Here is a 16569-nt window from a genome sequence, read left to right on the forward strand (position 1 = left end):
CCACCCAACCAAAGGCTGTTACTAATAACCTTTAAGCTCTCTTCCCACTGTATGGGTGGGGAAAAAACCAGGAGGAGGTATTTTGTGACATAGTTCAGGTATTTTGGTGACAGGGGCTCTTCAGTCCGTTTACTTCGGTATGGATTTGAGGCTGGATTATGTACGTTATTTATAGACCCAATCTCTCTGGCAGCATCATGTGAGTACAGTTTGCAGCCATGCCAGCAGCTCAGCGCTGGTCGATGCGTGAGCTTCGCCCTGGCAAAGACCAAGGATGCCCTGCTCATGGAGCTGGCTGCAGGACCAGCCCCAACAGCCCCCTCATCAGCTTGGAAACTATTGATGGCAGGCTCTGGTCTCCATGTAAGGGCTTGATCCTTCGTCTGCAAGAATTTATTTTAACTGCCACCATTACTCCCTGAATTGTGATTTGGTGCCATGTCTGAATGGCAAAAGAGACTTTATCTACAGCAGCATTGAGCGTGATGCTTTACTTCTGAACACCCAAGAATGCTAACGTTATTGTAGATTATATTAAGGAAGAATTCAGTTTGTATTTTCAGCACTCTTCCCTCCCAAAATACACTTTCCCTGATGGTCTCTATTTTCCTTTCCTCTTCCCAGAGCAGAGAAAATTTATTAGGATTTCCTCTGTGCTCGTGGGACTTGGCTGTTAAATGGTGGTGGTTGTGTTGGATTTTGCCTGTCCTGTTATTCCGTTGCCTTCCCTCCATCCTGCAAATGGCTTATTGCCAAGTCTTATTCATCTCTTGAATTCATATTGTTAATAAATGTCATCTGAAATCTCAATATCAGTTCCCCTTCAGGGGAAAGAATACTTTATGGAAACAGAGTGCCTTTCAGTTCCAAGCATGGAGTAAAATTTCTGCTTGAGCAGAAATTCTGAGGTTTCCACGAGGGAGGGAGCTCCTCCATCCTCCGGTGTGCACCAGCTGCGGCAGGCAGGGGCCGGTGCTGCTGTACAGCCTCTGCTCGCTCCCGTGCCTTCAGCTCCGTAAAACCTGCTAATTTTACCGAGCTATAATCAAGCCAGAAACACATCAGTGAGTAGTACTCCAGAATATGTTTTAGACATGGAAAAGAAAATGATGAAATGATGAAAAGGGTTTGTCCATACCCTTTTGTAAATAAGAAAAAAAATGTCCCAAGTCAAAGGCACCAGGCTGGTGTCGGAGGTTTTCCCCTTCCAACACCACAGTTCAAAAGGTCTGTCAAAGAAAATAGGAGTTTCAGACTGAAACCACCTATGGGCACGTGCGCAGCATAAGCGTGGGCAAAATAGAGGGGTATAATCTGCTGCCGCCTTCGTGTTATCTTTATTAGCAGCCTCATTTAATTGGACTTCCTTCAGGTTAGGATACTGCTGATGTCAAAATGCAATGCCATCTGCCAAAACATTTTTGGGAATTGTTGACATTTCTGAAAATGTTCTCTGTGCCGCAGGACAGAGTCCACTTCAATCTCCTTTCATAGGTGATGAGAAGTAGGATGTTAATTGTTAATGTATCTTACGTTCCCTGTGCAGACTGGCAGGTAGTTCTAAGAGAATTTTTGTTCTATTTTTCTGTTTTTTCCAGAATAGATTGTATGAGATGAGGAGCACTTAGCTTTGGCAGACTCTGATCTCAGAAGAAGGTTTGTAACTGCATGCAGAAGATGCGTGCAAATTTGTTCCTAACTTGCATTTAACTTTATCGCAACTAAGCTCTGAAATTAAGCAGCTGTGTTGACAAATGGCTGTGATCAGTGAGACACATACTTATGTATTAATTTGTTCACACAGCTAAAGTAACCTGCCGGCACAGAAATGCATGCATGGCTCTGGGAGAGAAGCACAGGAGTGAGGGGTGCTTCTCCTCTTGACTTTGTTGCACTTCAGCGTCTGCTCTGCGCAAAGCAGGTCCTTAGATACTCGAGTGAGAGAAGTGGAATGGGAAAATGGTGTTGCCAGGCCAGACTTAGCAGGTGCCTGCACCTGCAGAGAAGGAAATAGGAAAGGCAACCTTTGAAAAATCTGATTCAGCTTATATCTTGTCTTGCTGATCAGTTGGGTTTTTGATGTTAGTTTCCTTTTTGATGTTAGTTTCCTTTTTTTCAGTGTCTTCATCTGAGTTTTGGTTATTTTCTTGTTTTACCATCCCCCCCCCCCCCCCCCCCCGAGACAACTGATGTCATTGTCCAGAACAAAAGGAAATTAAAACCACATGTTTGAAATTATTGTAAAGTTTTTAGTCTCTGAGAAATGACTGATCTTTCAAAATTGTCAGCAGTTTCAAATTTATGTACGTTATAAATATATTTGCTGTTACTTGTGCAGTGTTAAAAGGCTACTCAGCAGTGTGAGGAACAGAAGAGCTTTTAAGCACGGGATCTTGAAATAGTGTGGAATTAGTTCTACATTTATATGTATTTACAAAATATTGTGGCACAGAATCTTTTCCTGTTTTCATACAGCTTTGTTTTGCAAGAGTCCTCCAGACAGGTGTTCCTATGCATTGGCGTAAACGTTTTAAACTGCAGATCCAAGTTCTACAAAGCGACAGAGTTGTGCTGCAAGTATTATTTGCTTTATTTCTTGTTTCCTTTTTCTTCAGTAAGTGGTGCTTTGCAGTCTGACTCTTTGTTGGTGTCACTGAATAAGATGATGTTGATGCATTCCCAGAAAACAGTAAACTTTCATTTTACCTTTTGTGGGACAAAGAGGATTCCTTAAAATTTGAGTCTGGCTTTCTGAATTTTAAAGGGTATTGTATTTGTTGCTAGCTAAGAGGACTTTTGGCTGTTTTATGGCTTCTCAAACACTGCTGAGTTCTGCAGACTTAATGCTTCCCCCTCAGTTCTCCACATCAACTGAGAAACAGTCCCAGCTCACGTTTGCCTGCAGAAAACCTTGGTGTTGACTGGAGGGTGGGTTTCGATGCTTTTTATTCCTCCTCTGAGTTTTCTGTTTCTTCTTTTAATTTCTTTTGTCTGTTAGTGTCCAGATTTATGGCCAGCATTTGTTAGTGCACGGAGCTGAGGTGCTGGGTGAGCTGTCTGTGTCCCAAGCCTTTTCCTCCACAGAACGGGAGGTGGCAAGATGTGCCGGTGTTCACAGCTCCACAACCCATCAGCACCTTTCCCAGCTGGGTTTGAAAGGTACAAGGGCTGCACGCAGATAGCGAGGTGCCTCTGGGCAAGGAGTGGATGAATGAAGGCTGCTGGTGGTTAATGGTTGACATGGGACAGATGGGTTGCAAGGCTGTTATAGGCACCAAAACCCTGTTGGATTGAAAGGTATCTATCTAAAAATCATATGCTCAATTTCTTGCAAACTGTAGGCACTTTGTTGTTAGTTGGGATGGAAAATCATTTAGCTGATGCTGCTTCTGGGAGCACTGTATCATTTCTGCCGGTCCCTGAAGAAGGTTCAGGTTTTGCCATGACACTGTTTCAAATGGGACCAGGTGATGCAGAAAAGATCTTCTCTAGAAGTCATCATCAGCACCAAAACAGTCACATTTTTAGTAATCTTGAAATATGTGGGAGCACTAAGCTAAGGTACCGGCTCAGTCTCGCCATCCTTTCAGCACACATTAACAAAAGAAACTAATACTAGGCAATGTCTAATCAAAACATTACCAGGAGCTGCCATTTGGCAGCACCACGAGGTGGTACCTGGCAACATCAATCCTCAAAGAGCAGTCAATAAAGTCCTGTCAGTGATGTGAGCGTCTGAGCGCTCGGCTTTGGGGAGGGCTGCTTCCCTCCCGGCTGCTGATGGGGAGCCGGCGGCAGGGTGCATGGGGCTGGGGTGTCATGCCCAGATGCAAGGCGCCGGACGGCTGTGCCCTGGGAGGCTCCTCCAGGTTTAGATGGTGCCTTTCAGCGGGGCTGCAGCTCTTTCCGCTGCCTCCTTTGGAAAACGGGGGACGGACGTCTCAATGTTTTCTTGCTCTCCCTTTGGCTTGCTAGCTGCTGAAAAAGTTGCCTGGGAAGACAGGCGTGCGTGTCTGCATAGCAGGCGATTCCAAGAGGAGGGTCTCCAGTAACGAAGCGTGGTGTCTGCTCAGCTAGGTGAGAGCTGGGCAGGTTTGTTATGACATAACTCTTTGGGGAGGGGGGGGGGGGGGGCTGTGGCAGAGGGGCGGGGGGGAAGAGAGCGAGCGAGCAGCGGAGCCCGCAGCACCCCGGCAGCGGGATCACAGCGGAGCTGCAGCTCGGGGTCGGGTACCACCGCTCCGCGCTGCCGCTCGGAGCATCCTGGATCCGGCTCGAAGGGGAGAGCGCGCCGGCAGCGGCGATCATGGCAACGTCAGATGGGTTTATTTCTTCATGACCTCTCTCTTCTCTCGCTCATCAATAATTCACCTGAGGGCTTTCCCCCCACACACACACCCTCCGCCTCCTCCTCGCTCTCTTTTTTGATGCGGAGAGAGGGGAGAAAAGGGGGCATCGGGGAGTGTGTGCGGTGCCGGGCAGCTTTTTGCGGCGTGGTTTAAAAGCTCGCGGAAGGACGCGGGGTAAAAGCACGACAGGAAAAACAAACCGGCACCGAGCGGCGAGGGGGGGTGGGGGGTGGGGGGGGGGCGGCGCGGGGGGGCGGCTGCCCGCAGGACCCCCGACTTCGGGCGCCGCGTTACCGGGCGGCGCGGGCGTGCGCGCGGGGGTGTGCGCGCCCGTGTGCGGAGCGGCTGCGGCTGCTGCCGGCGCTGCCTCCCGCTGCGGCGCGGCGCGGTGGCCGGAGCGGGGCGCGGAGCGGCGGCGCGGGCGGCCGCGGGTGCGGACCATGGGCTGGCGGCTGCTGCCCGCCGTGCTGCTGGCCCTGGCGCTGGGCGGCCCCGCGGCGTGGGCGCAGAACGACACGGAGCCCATCGTCCTGGAGGGCAAGTGCCTGGTGGTCTGCGACTCCAACCCGGCCACCGACGCCAAGGGCTCGTCCTCCTCCCCCCTGGGCATCTCCGTGCGGGCGGCCAACTCCAAGGTCGCCTTCTCGGCCGTGAGGAGCACCAACCACGAGCCCTCCGAGATGAGCAACAAGACGCGCATCATCTACTTCGACCAGGTAAGCGGTGGCGCCGGGGGGATCCCCTCGGGGCCGGGGTGCCCGTGTCCCCCCTCCGCGGGGCCTCCATCAACAGGTGCCGCCGCCCGCTCGCCCACTCCCCCGCTTCGCCCCTTTCCTGAATTCCAGCAAAGAGTTGGGGCGCGGGGGGCGGCTGCCTGCGGGGAGCCCCCGGGGGGGGCCGGGCAGGTGGCAGCGGGGGGAGCGGGGCCAGCCGCCCCCGCCAGGGCACGGCTCGCCGCCCGGCGCTTCCCCGCGGGACGGGGCGGAGCGGGGCGCGGAGCGGCCGCCGTCGGGGCGGCGGGGCCATGGGCGGCCCCCCCCGCCCCCGGAGCTCCCCGGCCCCTCCGGCAGCTCCCCGGCCCCCCGGGTGCGTGGGGCCCTGAGCCGTCCCCGCGGGTCCGCGCCGGGAGGCGGGGGGCGGCAGCCGGGGCTGGGCGACCCCCGGGAGCTGCCCCCGCCGGGCGCCGGGCGCGGACACGGCCCCGGGAGGCCGGGGGACAGGGCTGCCCCGGGCAGGCAGCCCGCCTGGCTTTTTAGACGGCTCGTGCAGCCTTCGAGGGGGGAAATAAGGACAAAATTTAAGGAAAAACCACATAACTTTTCTCTAAGGCTCAGAGGTTCATAGCACAGCTCCGCTCAGCCCAGCCGCTGGCAGTAACGTAGAGATGCCAGCACACATTTCATGTACCAGCTCCCGTCCTAGGGCACGTCCAGAGTCATTGAGACAGATGGTTATTTTTCTTCCCACGCCATATTACAATGAACAGTAAATTGTCGTGACAACTGAAGCCAGACATGTCACACAGCTTATTGCTAGCGGTGTAAATTACTTGAACTTCATGGCCAGTCTTAGTGGCTTTCTAGGGCTGTGCCTGGCATAAAGGAACCTGAAAACATCAATTAAAAATAACGCATAACTAAGTGGAAAGAAAGAAAAATTTAGTTGTTAAATAAGCTATTTAGCATATGGCTGATGCACCCATTTAATATGTTCCCCTCTGTTACCTGTCTCGGTTTAATCAAACCAAATTATTATTAGTGCTCACAAATCCCAATACAGCGGCGAAGGCTCTCAGGCAGTTTTTGCTCAGATGTGCCAGGTATTCCATTAACTCGGCTTGGCCATAAACTGGTGAATGAACTGTGTCATTCACGCATGTCCTTCCTCACAGCTTGATACTTACGGGAAGACGGTGCTGACTTGACCATCACTTTTTTAGCCAAAAGCAGTGTGACACTCCCTGAATTAGGGTTTTGATGTCATTTTTTGGGGAATGATGAATAAAACTGCCTTTCCTTAATCTCCTCTGAGCACACAGAGAAGAAAGGTCTTGAAGGTACGATATAGTAGTGAAGTAAGAAATATTTTCCACACTAGTTTGTTTAGAGTAAAGTTGCACTATAAATATAACTAAATATCCATTTTATGAGTAATATTCCAGCTTAATGGAGAGAATGATGAATAAAACAGCATAGATGTAGATTAAGAAATTTCCATGGGTGAATAGTTTCTAAAGTTAATAGACTGTATTTTTTATTTAGCACTGAATGTCTGTACTAATTCCCATGCTATATTTTTTGTTTGTAGATCCTAGTAAATGTGGGCAATTTTTTCACATTGGAGTCTGTCTTTGTAGCACCAAGGAAAGGAATTTACAGTTTCAGTTTCCACGTAATTAAAGTCTATCAGAGTCAAACAATTCAGGTACGTTGATCAAGTATGATTATAAAATCTTTTACTTAAATTGTTTATTTACAATAGGGTCTTGACTGAGCACAGGAGTATTTAACACACTGTCAAGAAAAAATAGCTTAGTTTAAAGCAACCTGTGGTGCAGAGTTCCTAGCAGTAGAATAAATACTTTTAAACTGAACAGCTGTAATAAGGCAGTATCCTCAGTTCAGCTAAACTGCCATAGCTTCACTTCTATACCATAAGAACTAAATGTCTGGGGTGATAGAAAGTATTAAATAGAGCGAATCATCCAAGAGTAAAATAGAGCTCTAAATTTCACTTAATTGCATAAATACTATTGACGAGTCAGGTTAGACTCGCTGTCTCGAGCAGAGTTCTGGGGCTACGTACCATATTTGACTGTTCCTGTAATGTTTGGTGCCCTGGCTGGCAGCTCGCGATGCCAGGGAGCTGCGTATGGCATCAGCCGGCTGTGGACCAAGGTTAGTTAAGGTGGTCTGCTTGTTCTGTAACTACACCAGAATGTTATGTCTCTATAGGGATGTCTTCTAGGGAGCCTTTATAGCAGTTTAAACTTTTTTTTTTCACCACATAATACATAAAAGATGTGTCATATATTAAAAAAAATAATAAAGGAGTGATTCTGCACTTTCTCGTGTAGCTTAATAGCAGCTGAACTACCTAATTAAATACAAGTATGTACTAGCGTAGAGGAAAAGCTTCCAAGTTCCTGAATATTCGCTTGCTGAGCCAACAGTAATTTCCTTAAAGTACATTCTTTAATCTTCGTGCCAGGTCATGCAGTTTCTGTGAAATACATACTGGCTTTCTAGATCTGGAATAACATCTGTGGCTTCCCTTGTTTCCACCCATGAGACCACCAGATTCCTAGAGTTATCTGATGCTTTTCCCTTGACTGGTCTTGCTCCTGAATGTGGTTGTCGGTGTACAAGGCTGAGATGAAGCGGATTTCAGCAGGAGGGGTGATGAGCCGTTTGTGGCTGCTCTGGCTTTGGGTTGCCGGGAAAGCTCCTGGGAAAAGTCTAAATGGTAGAGCTGGCAGAGAAGGCTGGTGCGAGACATCTTTGCATCCCTGGTGCCATTCGCCTTCAGTTTACAACAGGAAACCGTGGTTCCAGTCAGGTCAATGACAGAAGTCTTAAAGGAAATATTGACCTTACGAAAATCTCTGTAATGAGCTTGTAAGAGATTCAGTAGGCTCAGACTTTGTTCCTTTCACTCTCTTAAATACTGAAGGTTGAAATGGCCTAGGGTGACTGTAAGTCAGCCAGCTTCATTGGGTTTTAAACACATATTGGCAAAAAACATGTCAAGGCTTGGATTCTGGAAGTCCAGTGCAGACTTTGGTGGTTCATGTACCAGGTACTCAGACCTGGGGGTCTGGGGCTCGTAAGAGGGAATGTTACCACCTGTGACACGGCCTGAAATCTTCCATAGATCAAGAGTCCCTAAAGTGATGGATGGGTTTGGTTGGCCTCATTTTGGAGCCATCCGGTGATGTGCCTTCTGCTGTGATTAAAATAGCCGTAAGATGATCTGCAGGGGAACCTGACCTAGAGAGATGGTGCAGAAGGAACGAGATGAACCAAACCCAAGCAATGAGTAAACTCTTGATGCCCTTTTCTTTGCATGTGTGATAACTAGGGGGGAGGACTAAAAAGTCATCGCAGTGGAGCAAACTAGCTTGCGTCTCAGCCACATGCAGACTTAAATGCCACTAAATCACCTGAAGGCTTCCTACGTAAGTGATATTACTATGCCCCTGGAACATCTGTTAGTGCCATTAAATATCATTAAACTGAAATTGGTTCCCTGGGGACATCTGATTAAGTGGATTTCCCAGATAGGAGAATCCCAAATCAGGGCCAGATTCTGCTGCCCTGACTTATGCTGAGCACTAATTTATTCTGTGGTGACTCCCATTAAAATTAATGGGAGCATATGCAAGGCCAGCATACTTGATATGAATAAGCATTTCATAATTCACCCCTATGACTGCATTATAGCCACTTAAAAAGAAAAAAGCAGAAGAAAGCTAATAGTCTGCTATTCAGGAAATGAAAAATGCCTGGATCTGTCCATTCCCCCAGCTCCTGCCCATCTTTATTTACAGAGGGTCTATGTGATGCTGCTTTCAGAGCAGAGGCTGTGCTGACTTTTACAAGTGTTTTATAGAAAAATAGATTTAGGACCAAAACACAGTGCAGTGGTTCGTAAAGGTAGAAGTCTGTTCTAGACTTTAAAACTAAGCCACTGTCGGTAGCGGAAGGGACACATATTTTGCTCTCAATGAGGTGTGAGCCCCCAGCCTGCTGCAGTACCTTTGGCATTTCGTTAGGTGCCTGTATCACTTTTCTGGTTGCCCAAGTTTCTTGAAAATGTCGTCTTTGCTAGCGCGTGTCTAAATAACCTGTTGAAGTGGGCAAAATGAGACAAACTGAGGTAACAGCTCACAGTTCCATATTACCAGACAGTTACAACACGTAGGGTGCCCAAGCATCAGATGAAAGCAGTGGGATGTTACCTCTGACACCACTGAGCCCGGACCACGGCAGCCAGGGACAGTGTCCCACTGGCCTCACGCAGCTGCAGGCCAAGCCCGTGCAAAATGGATGTGCTTGTACACTCCAAATAAATGTATTTTTTTTTTTTTTTAAAAAAAGCAACGAAGATTGGGACCTTAGAAGACCTCTTATGCTGTAGTTAATATTCAGTGATAGTTCCTGATGTTTTTCTGTTAATTAGAGCTTTTCAGTGGTTTTTCTCTTGTAGGTTAATTTGATGCTAAATGGAAAGCCAGTCATTTCTGCTTTTGCTGGGGACAAGGATGTCACACGTGAGGCCGCCACTAATGGAGTCCTACTCTATCTAGACAAGGAGGATAAGGTTTACCTGAAATTGGAGAAAGGTAATCTGGTCGGTGGATGGCAGTATTCTACGTTTTCTGGCTTTCTGGTCTTTCCCCTGTAAAGTCAATTTTCCTGTGACATTCATCCAGGTGTGGACTCATCATTGCCTCTGTTACATGAAGATCATTTTATCATCATGGGATTGATGTTTCTTGATTGGTTTTTCATGGGTGAATATGGATTCTCTTTATGGATTTTGGCCCCATCTGAACTACTCAGAAGTTTCACAGAATTTTGTGTGTTTAAATACAATAAATTCGGATTGAGACTAAAGCAGACGATAGATATCTATGCTTAATGTTATGGTCTAAAGCTGCCTGCAAGATTTATTCCGATTTCATTTACTGGACTTACTGGATTCATGGGAGAAATGGATTTTCTTTAATTGTGGAAAGACTGGCAACCAGGTCTATGATTTAGGAGAGTTTGAGTTCAGACTTCAATCAAGAGTTAGTGTGTTGCTGCCAAAGAACTGTATATTGATATATTGGTCATACATGTTTTTGTCATTGGGACTTAACTGACATGATCTGTTCCATTGTCTTGAGAAAGGTAATTATTATTGATAAGTGGTTGACTTTAATTCTCCTCTGCGTGTAGTGTGTTGGATGGTTCACCCATATATTTATGCTCTGTCACCAGTCACAATCAAGTCTAGCCTACGTAAAGCTAAGAGGTTATGATTGCATTTTAGTTGGATATGTAAGGTATTCCTCTTTTCCACGTGCTGTTTTCTAAAAAGGAGAGCAGATTATAACCGTTAGGAAAAATATTCTTACCAGGGTTAAAGGTGATCATTCAGGTGCAACTTTGTGAAACAGATTTGCCCTGCAGGAAATCTCACACATCGTTCTTCAATTTTAATTAACATGATTGATAATAACTGCTTATTAAAACCTAAGGGATTCCTTCCTTAGACACAACCACTTATTAGCTGGAGATGAGATCCCCTTGTTTGTAATTACGTCTATTTTTCAAACCTTCTGTTGTGTTAAAGGTATCATCTGGTTTTGCCTTAACTTCACAACTGTATATAATTTTAGATCTTATGTTTAAAACAAATATTAAATCCAAATAGCTGGTACCTAACTTGGTGCAATATCTACATTTTTTTTTTGTACAGGTCATATGAATTCATAAACTTATTTATTATATCATGTTACACAATAAAGATTTAATAGTATGTTAGCTGAATTTTTGAGCTTTGGATTTTGGAAGTCACTTCATGCTATTTTTTTATTGGATGTAATTATTGTATGCAAAGTGTAAGCTTTTGGGATTCACAGAAACTGTCCTGGGAGGCTGGCAAACTGTCATAATTTAGTCTGGCAGAATCCTAGAGGTAATCAGAGTGATCTAGAAATAACCTATGCATTTTATTTAAAAAAACCATTTAGGCAGAAATCCTGGCTTCACTGAAGTTAGTGTTAAGAATCACATTGATTCCAAAGGATTTTGGATGAGACCTGTGCTTTAGGTTTTGTCATCAGCATTAAACTCCAGTGATATCAAACTGAATACCAATTAAGAATGATTTTCACATGAACTGCTCATGAAACCTTCATCTCTCATGCCCAAATCTACCCGAATTTGATGGATATTGTGCCTTGCATATCATGAAAGATATGGTTCTAAATTAAAAAAATACTATGTACTTGAGAATGTTTCTGGTTGGAAGCATATCCAGCAACCTAGGACCTTCTCTAAAAGCCAGTTTAGGATTCAATTTCCTGTTTTAGGTAATCTTTTTCTGATTTCCTTGACTTGTTAGCCAAGTGCAGTGTATCATATTGCTCTACAGCTGCAAATGGATATTTCACTCGATTTGAAGTCTAATGGCTGGCTGGCTGATGTGCCTGATGAAAAATTTCAGGGAATCAGTGGCACAGAATTGGCCCAATTTCCTTATTTTTCTAGGCCCAACGTAGAAGATTTGTTTTGGGAATTTCAGGAGGATAGGTGGGTACATTGGCACACCTGTGAGATAAGTCAGATGGGGAAGTCATTTGTTAGGTGCAATATCGCTTCTGTGCAGAACCCTGCAGTTTGGGGGGAAGTGGGAACACATGGCAAGAAATGTGAATGACTGACATCACTGAAAATTTTACAAAGTTTTCCATTATGACTACCAAAACATATTACCACTGTACACCCAAAATGTGTGTGTGTGTTGTATATATATGTGTATATTGTAAAAAAGCAGCGATTGCAGGACATTAGTATGCATGATCTTATGAAAAGGTTATTTGTCATAAGAGTTTACTTCAGAGGGGAATTCAGTATTTTGTATAAAATTGATAAAATCTGAAAGCTGACCTTACCCATTGATATATATGTAATGTAAAGGAAACGTTGTTCCTAAAAAGAAGAAAAATGGCATTAAAGGTGTCGGTATAACGTTTTCAGAATGATCAATGGATCTAACTTCTTTAGTTTGTAAACAGATGAAGTTCAAAAGTTGCCTTTAGAATTTGGGCAATAATACTGGACTATTTTAATATACTGTTGATTTCCCCTGGCAAAGCATTTCTGATTGCTTTCAGCCATTAACAGTTATTTAAACTTTAGAGAGTCTAGAAAGTTATTAAATTAAGGAGATGCATTTTTTGATAGAAATGTCCCAATTTTTCTTCCTAAGCCTCTAAAATCCGAATTACTACTAATTATTTTGCTAGTTACAGGGGTTAAAAAAAAGTTTCAGTGAAGTGACTGCAAGGGCCGCGGGCAGAGGTGGCAGTTCTCTCGGCTCACAGCAAAACATTTAAATAAGAGTGAGCTGTGGGTTTTAGGCTACAGTTTGAGCTACTTTCCAGATCTTGAGCTCATTTTCATTGTATTGTTCCACACTTCGGTTATGTCAGCCGGAGTGTCGCCCAGAGGGGCTGAGCTGAGAGAGCCTAGGTGGGGCTGGGCTGGCTGCTACCTTTTCCCCGTGCTCCCGTTCCTCATTCCCTTTCCTTCTGCCTTCCTCTGTTACTGCTACAGTCGTTTTCTTGTTCAGAAGCAACAGCTCAGGAGACACTTCAAATTTCTAAGGGTATTTAAGATTAGAGGTTTCATACTTTTTTTGAAAGAACTTAAACCTTTGAGCTGCACTGTAAAGGTTAGAGCCGAATTTCTGATCCTGTTGAATTCGATGATGCCAGCCTTATTGATTTTGGGGAGGGCAGAACTTCCCGCTCCGTGTATCCCTGCTACACGCTGAGGATCTATACCCATCTCCTTCAGCATACACCCACTTTGCAGGCAGCTTTGTAGCTTGCGAAGTTTCATCGTGCAAGAAAACTTTCTGGCCATGTGTGGTAGATAAAAGTTACTTTCTCTGAGCATAATGTATCAATTGTTATTATCAGTGATCTCTTAACAAAGGAGATCAGTATTTTTATGGTTTTATCTGTGTTTTATTTATATTTTATCCATATTTTATTATGAAACTAAGGAGAGAAAAAAAGAGAACTATATTGTCCTCATCAGGTGATGTAAGTATTTCTGGTAGAGCCAGGAATACTCTGGTTTCCTCGGTTCAGCTGGTGGAGAAAGCTGCTCCGTTCTGTTGAATCCTATTTGCTATGAAGAGTTTAGGCTACATATGCCAAATGACTGTGGGGACAAGAAAGGTACCGTTCAAAAAAGCCTGGGTAACAAAAATCTTTCTGGAAAAGGCACTGAGGTAGCTCTGAAAATTTCACAGGCAGTTGTCTCTACATAAAAAGGAAAAACTAACTTTGAAGCCTAGAGAAGGAAAAGATGCTGCTGCTTTTTTTTTTTTTTTTAAGCAACATTTTTGTATTTGTTTTGTGTTATGTCATTTTCTAGTAGTATCTGAACATTTTCTGAGTGTTAATTAAATTACTTTGGCAAGGTCATGGCAGAGGAAGTATTGCAGCCTCAGCGTTAACTACTGAGAAAACAGGGACAGGGTTTGGGAAACGACCGGTGCCATTCCCAGCTCAGCCGCTGCTGGTGCTTGGTCCTGGTCAGTTTGCTGGACGGATCCTGTTACTGGTACAAGGCATATAAAAAAAATAAGGATGTTTTCTGAGTAAATGCAATACTACAGTAATTCCTTTCCCACATTATTTCAATGTTTGTCTAGAAAGATGCATGCAGTGAAACAGGACAGTTGTAACTGCCCTAAGAACTTCACAATTAGCTATCAATCAACTCTGTCTTTTCATTATTATTATTTTTTTTTTGCAAGCCCCCAAAGGAACACATCTGCAGTACATACAGCATTTTTACAAGCAGGTTTGTAGGATAGAGAAGATAAATGCAAGAAGCAGTATATCATAATCACAACAAGGAAGTCAAACCATTAATGTGAAATACGAGCTGAAGCAGAGAAGCAGATATATGTTCTCCTCCTTTTATAAGGGTTTCTGAGTTGGTAACATGTTTTACCTTAGCAATTCATTACAGATGCCCTTCATATTGTAAGAGGTCTTTATAATATTCAAACTCTTTGTCTTCTTAAAGACAATGTTAACCAGATGACTCAATGTAAATAAATGAAGATCCCCAGTGACAGAATTTATTGGCTGGCACATGCCACAACAACATATTTTTTGTACTATTGCTGTCCAGATGGAAAAGGCTCCTTTGAGAAAAGACATTGGCTTAGACACTGAGCTGAAGTTATTTATCTGTTGCTGGTTAGGAATAGAGGGGGAAAAACCTTTCCTACTCTAGAGCACTAAGGGAAATACACACAAGGAATAATGATACACACAAGGAATAATGATAAAATCAGTCACTGTTATATAAGTGATGATGAGAATAATGGAAATGTGGCTCGAACAGTCTGTTTAGTGAAAGCTGTGATCTAAGGCGTTTGATGGAAGCAATCACTATTTTAATCTTCACAGTTTGGGGGAAGGGAAAAAGCCAGTTGCATCATTTTTAACAGGTTCTTTTCCTTTTTTTCTTGTGCTTTGGCTTAGCTGAGAAAAAAAAAAGCGATCAGAAACGATCTAAGAAAAGTTCATTTCTGAAGAGGGATGGGGGAGGGGTTTTTTTTGGGTTTTTTTTTTGCCAGTATCTGTTGTGGGGGAAAAAACTGAGCAGGGGAGGGGGGGGAAATGACAAACTCAACCTAAATACATTCTTGACCTATCGTCCAGTTCAGTGAATTGCCTAAAAATGTTCTGCTTATATGCGTACTACTTTTCTACAATGCATGATACTGACCCGTCCTGTTAAGGCCACCATATTGTAATCTGATAGCTTTTAATTCTGCTGGAGGAAACTAGATGTAGAAGTGCAGAGCACTGGAGATTGGCAAATAAAACAGTTTATCTCTGTCCTTACACGTGTGCCTGGATTTACTCCTACAAAGCAGGTCTGTCATCCCTGGGGCATTTTGATGCAAAGGGCAAATGTGTGTTTGAACGCTGACACAAACCCAAGCTGGGGGTATATGGGTACTTCTGAATTACTGCTGACACAAGGAAAATACGGTACCCTGACCTCGCGGTGAGGACATTGAAATGTGCTGTACGGTCCTAATGCTGGAGGCAGGCACATCTTCATGGGGCCTGGGCAGAGTGACCAAAGCCCTGTGGAGGGGCCGAGACCTGCCGCAGATGGATGGTCTGGATTGACCCAAGCGGTGGGGGTCTCTCTAGGAGTCTCAGAGCAGTGTCATGACAGGCTGCTGTTAGCTGTCCTGGAGTGTTACTCCAGTTAAAAATCAATGCCTGGGGTTTTATTTTGTCCCTTTCTTTGCAAATGAAGGTCTATTTACAGTGAACATATGGGCTTCTCAAACAAAGGCAATCTTTGAAATTAACACTGTCTGAAAATAAATTTAAGAAAAAGTTCTTCTAAGTATATAGCAAGGCTAAATTTCTCTTAAGTTGAGGGCATGCAATTAAGTAGCAAAGCAAATTAAAGATACACATCTGTGCTCTACTACACAACTAAACATAAAGGAACGAAATTGATTCTGGCGTCTGTCCCACATACCTGCAAACCAGCTCTGAAGCTGGGTACACCAGTGTAACACCTCGTTATGTGGCTGTTCCCACTGTGCAGCCGCAGAAACAGCCACTGGGCAGCCCCACCTGGCAGCGCTGGCGTGGCTCCGCTCCTGAGGTGCATTTTCATGTGGGGAAGGTTGGTGCTGGTGTTGGAGCATTTTCCTGGAACAACAGTTGTTGATGCAGCTCCTCCGGAGCCTCTCAAGCACCCTGACAGACCCGACCAGCCTTCAATATGCTCTGACCTATGGTAGGTTGCAAAATTTTACTTGAAGCAATACCCCACCAGGAAACACCATTTACATTCAATTACTGCTTGCAAAAAGCAGATGCATTAGAAGAAATGAATTTTTTTTTCTTTTCTGCAAATAAAAGGAGGGAACTGTTTTGGATCAAAAAGCTTTTGTATTTCTTTTTAAACTCACTCTTTATATAAAAGATTACGTTGGTTCAAATAGAAAAGGGAAAGAATTAAAACTGAAATAAAACACCCAAGGTTTTGAAATAAAATTCTGCAAAAACCATTTTTCTCTAAAATGATTTTTGTCACTAGAATTTCATCTGGGTAAAAATGATACAATTTTGGAAGTTTGTTCAGATTTTTTGGATGACTGTACTTCCTGATCATTTTTTCCTTATTTTTTTAACAGAAAGCAAATGTTTCCCCACAGGCTTTATCTTCATCTTATTAATTGATTCACTAAAGCATACAGAACTGTCTTTTGAAAAGTCTGCACAACGATTTCATGAACTGTGCTGTGTTTAATTTCAGAATGTGTCTTAAATGTCATGGGGAATGCTGTTTTCATCTTCAGGGAGGATCAAACACTGCAAATTTCCTCTGTTGAGAAAACCTGAATCATGTAAAGCACACCTGGCTTAAAGATTTCACTAGAG

The 16569-nt window shown here is 44.3% G+C and overlaps 1 protein-coding gene across 2 annotated transcripts; it reads left to right on the forward strand.

Moving 5' to 3' along the window:
* Nucleotides 1-4686: 4686 nt before the first annotated feature.
* Nucleotides 4687-10886, forward strand: CBLN4 (cerebellin 4 precursor). 2 transcript variants are annotated; one of them, XM_037402578.1, is made up of 4 exons: nt 4687-5065; nt 6657-6773; nt 9558-9693; nt 9784-10812. In XM_037402578.1, the coding sequence occupies exons 1-4, from the start codon at nt 4790-4792 to the stop codon at nt 9990-9992; spliced, it is 738 nt and encodes a 245-aa protein (XP_037258475.1). In that variant the 5' UTR covers nt 4687-4789; the 3' UTR covers nt 9993-10812. The 2 variants fall into 2 exon arrangements, with proteins under 2 accessions (XP_037258475.1, XP_037258476.1); XM_037402579.1 differs by having other exon boundaries at nt 9558-10886.
* Nucleotides 10887-16569: the final 5683 nt, after the last annotated feature.

The sequence above is a fragment of the Falco rusticolus genome, chromosome 10 (assembly GCF_015220075.1).
Source record: "Falco rusticolus isolate bFalRus1 chromosome 10, bFalRus1.pri, whole genome shotgun sequence".
NCBI lineage: Eukaryota > Metazoa > Chordata > Aves > Falconiformes > Falconidae > Falco > Falco rusticolus.

Coding starts and splice junctions, on each gene's coding strand:
- CBLN4 (XM_037402578.1), top strand. CDS start 4,790: ATGGGCTGGCGGCTGCTGCCCGCCGTGCTGCTGGCCCTGGCGCTGGGC. Junction 5,066..6,656: donor GCATCATCTACTTCGACCAG/GTAAGCGGTGGC, acceptor TTTTGTTTGTAG/ATCCTAGTAAATGTGGGCAA. Junction 9,694..9,783: donor TTACCTGAAATTGGAGAAAG/GTAATCTGGTCG, acceptor ACATTCATCCAG/GTGTGGACTCATCATTGCCT.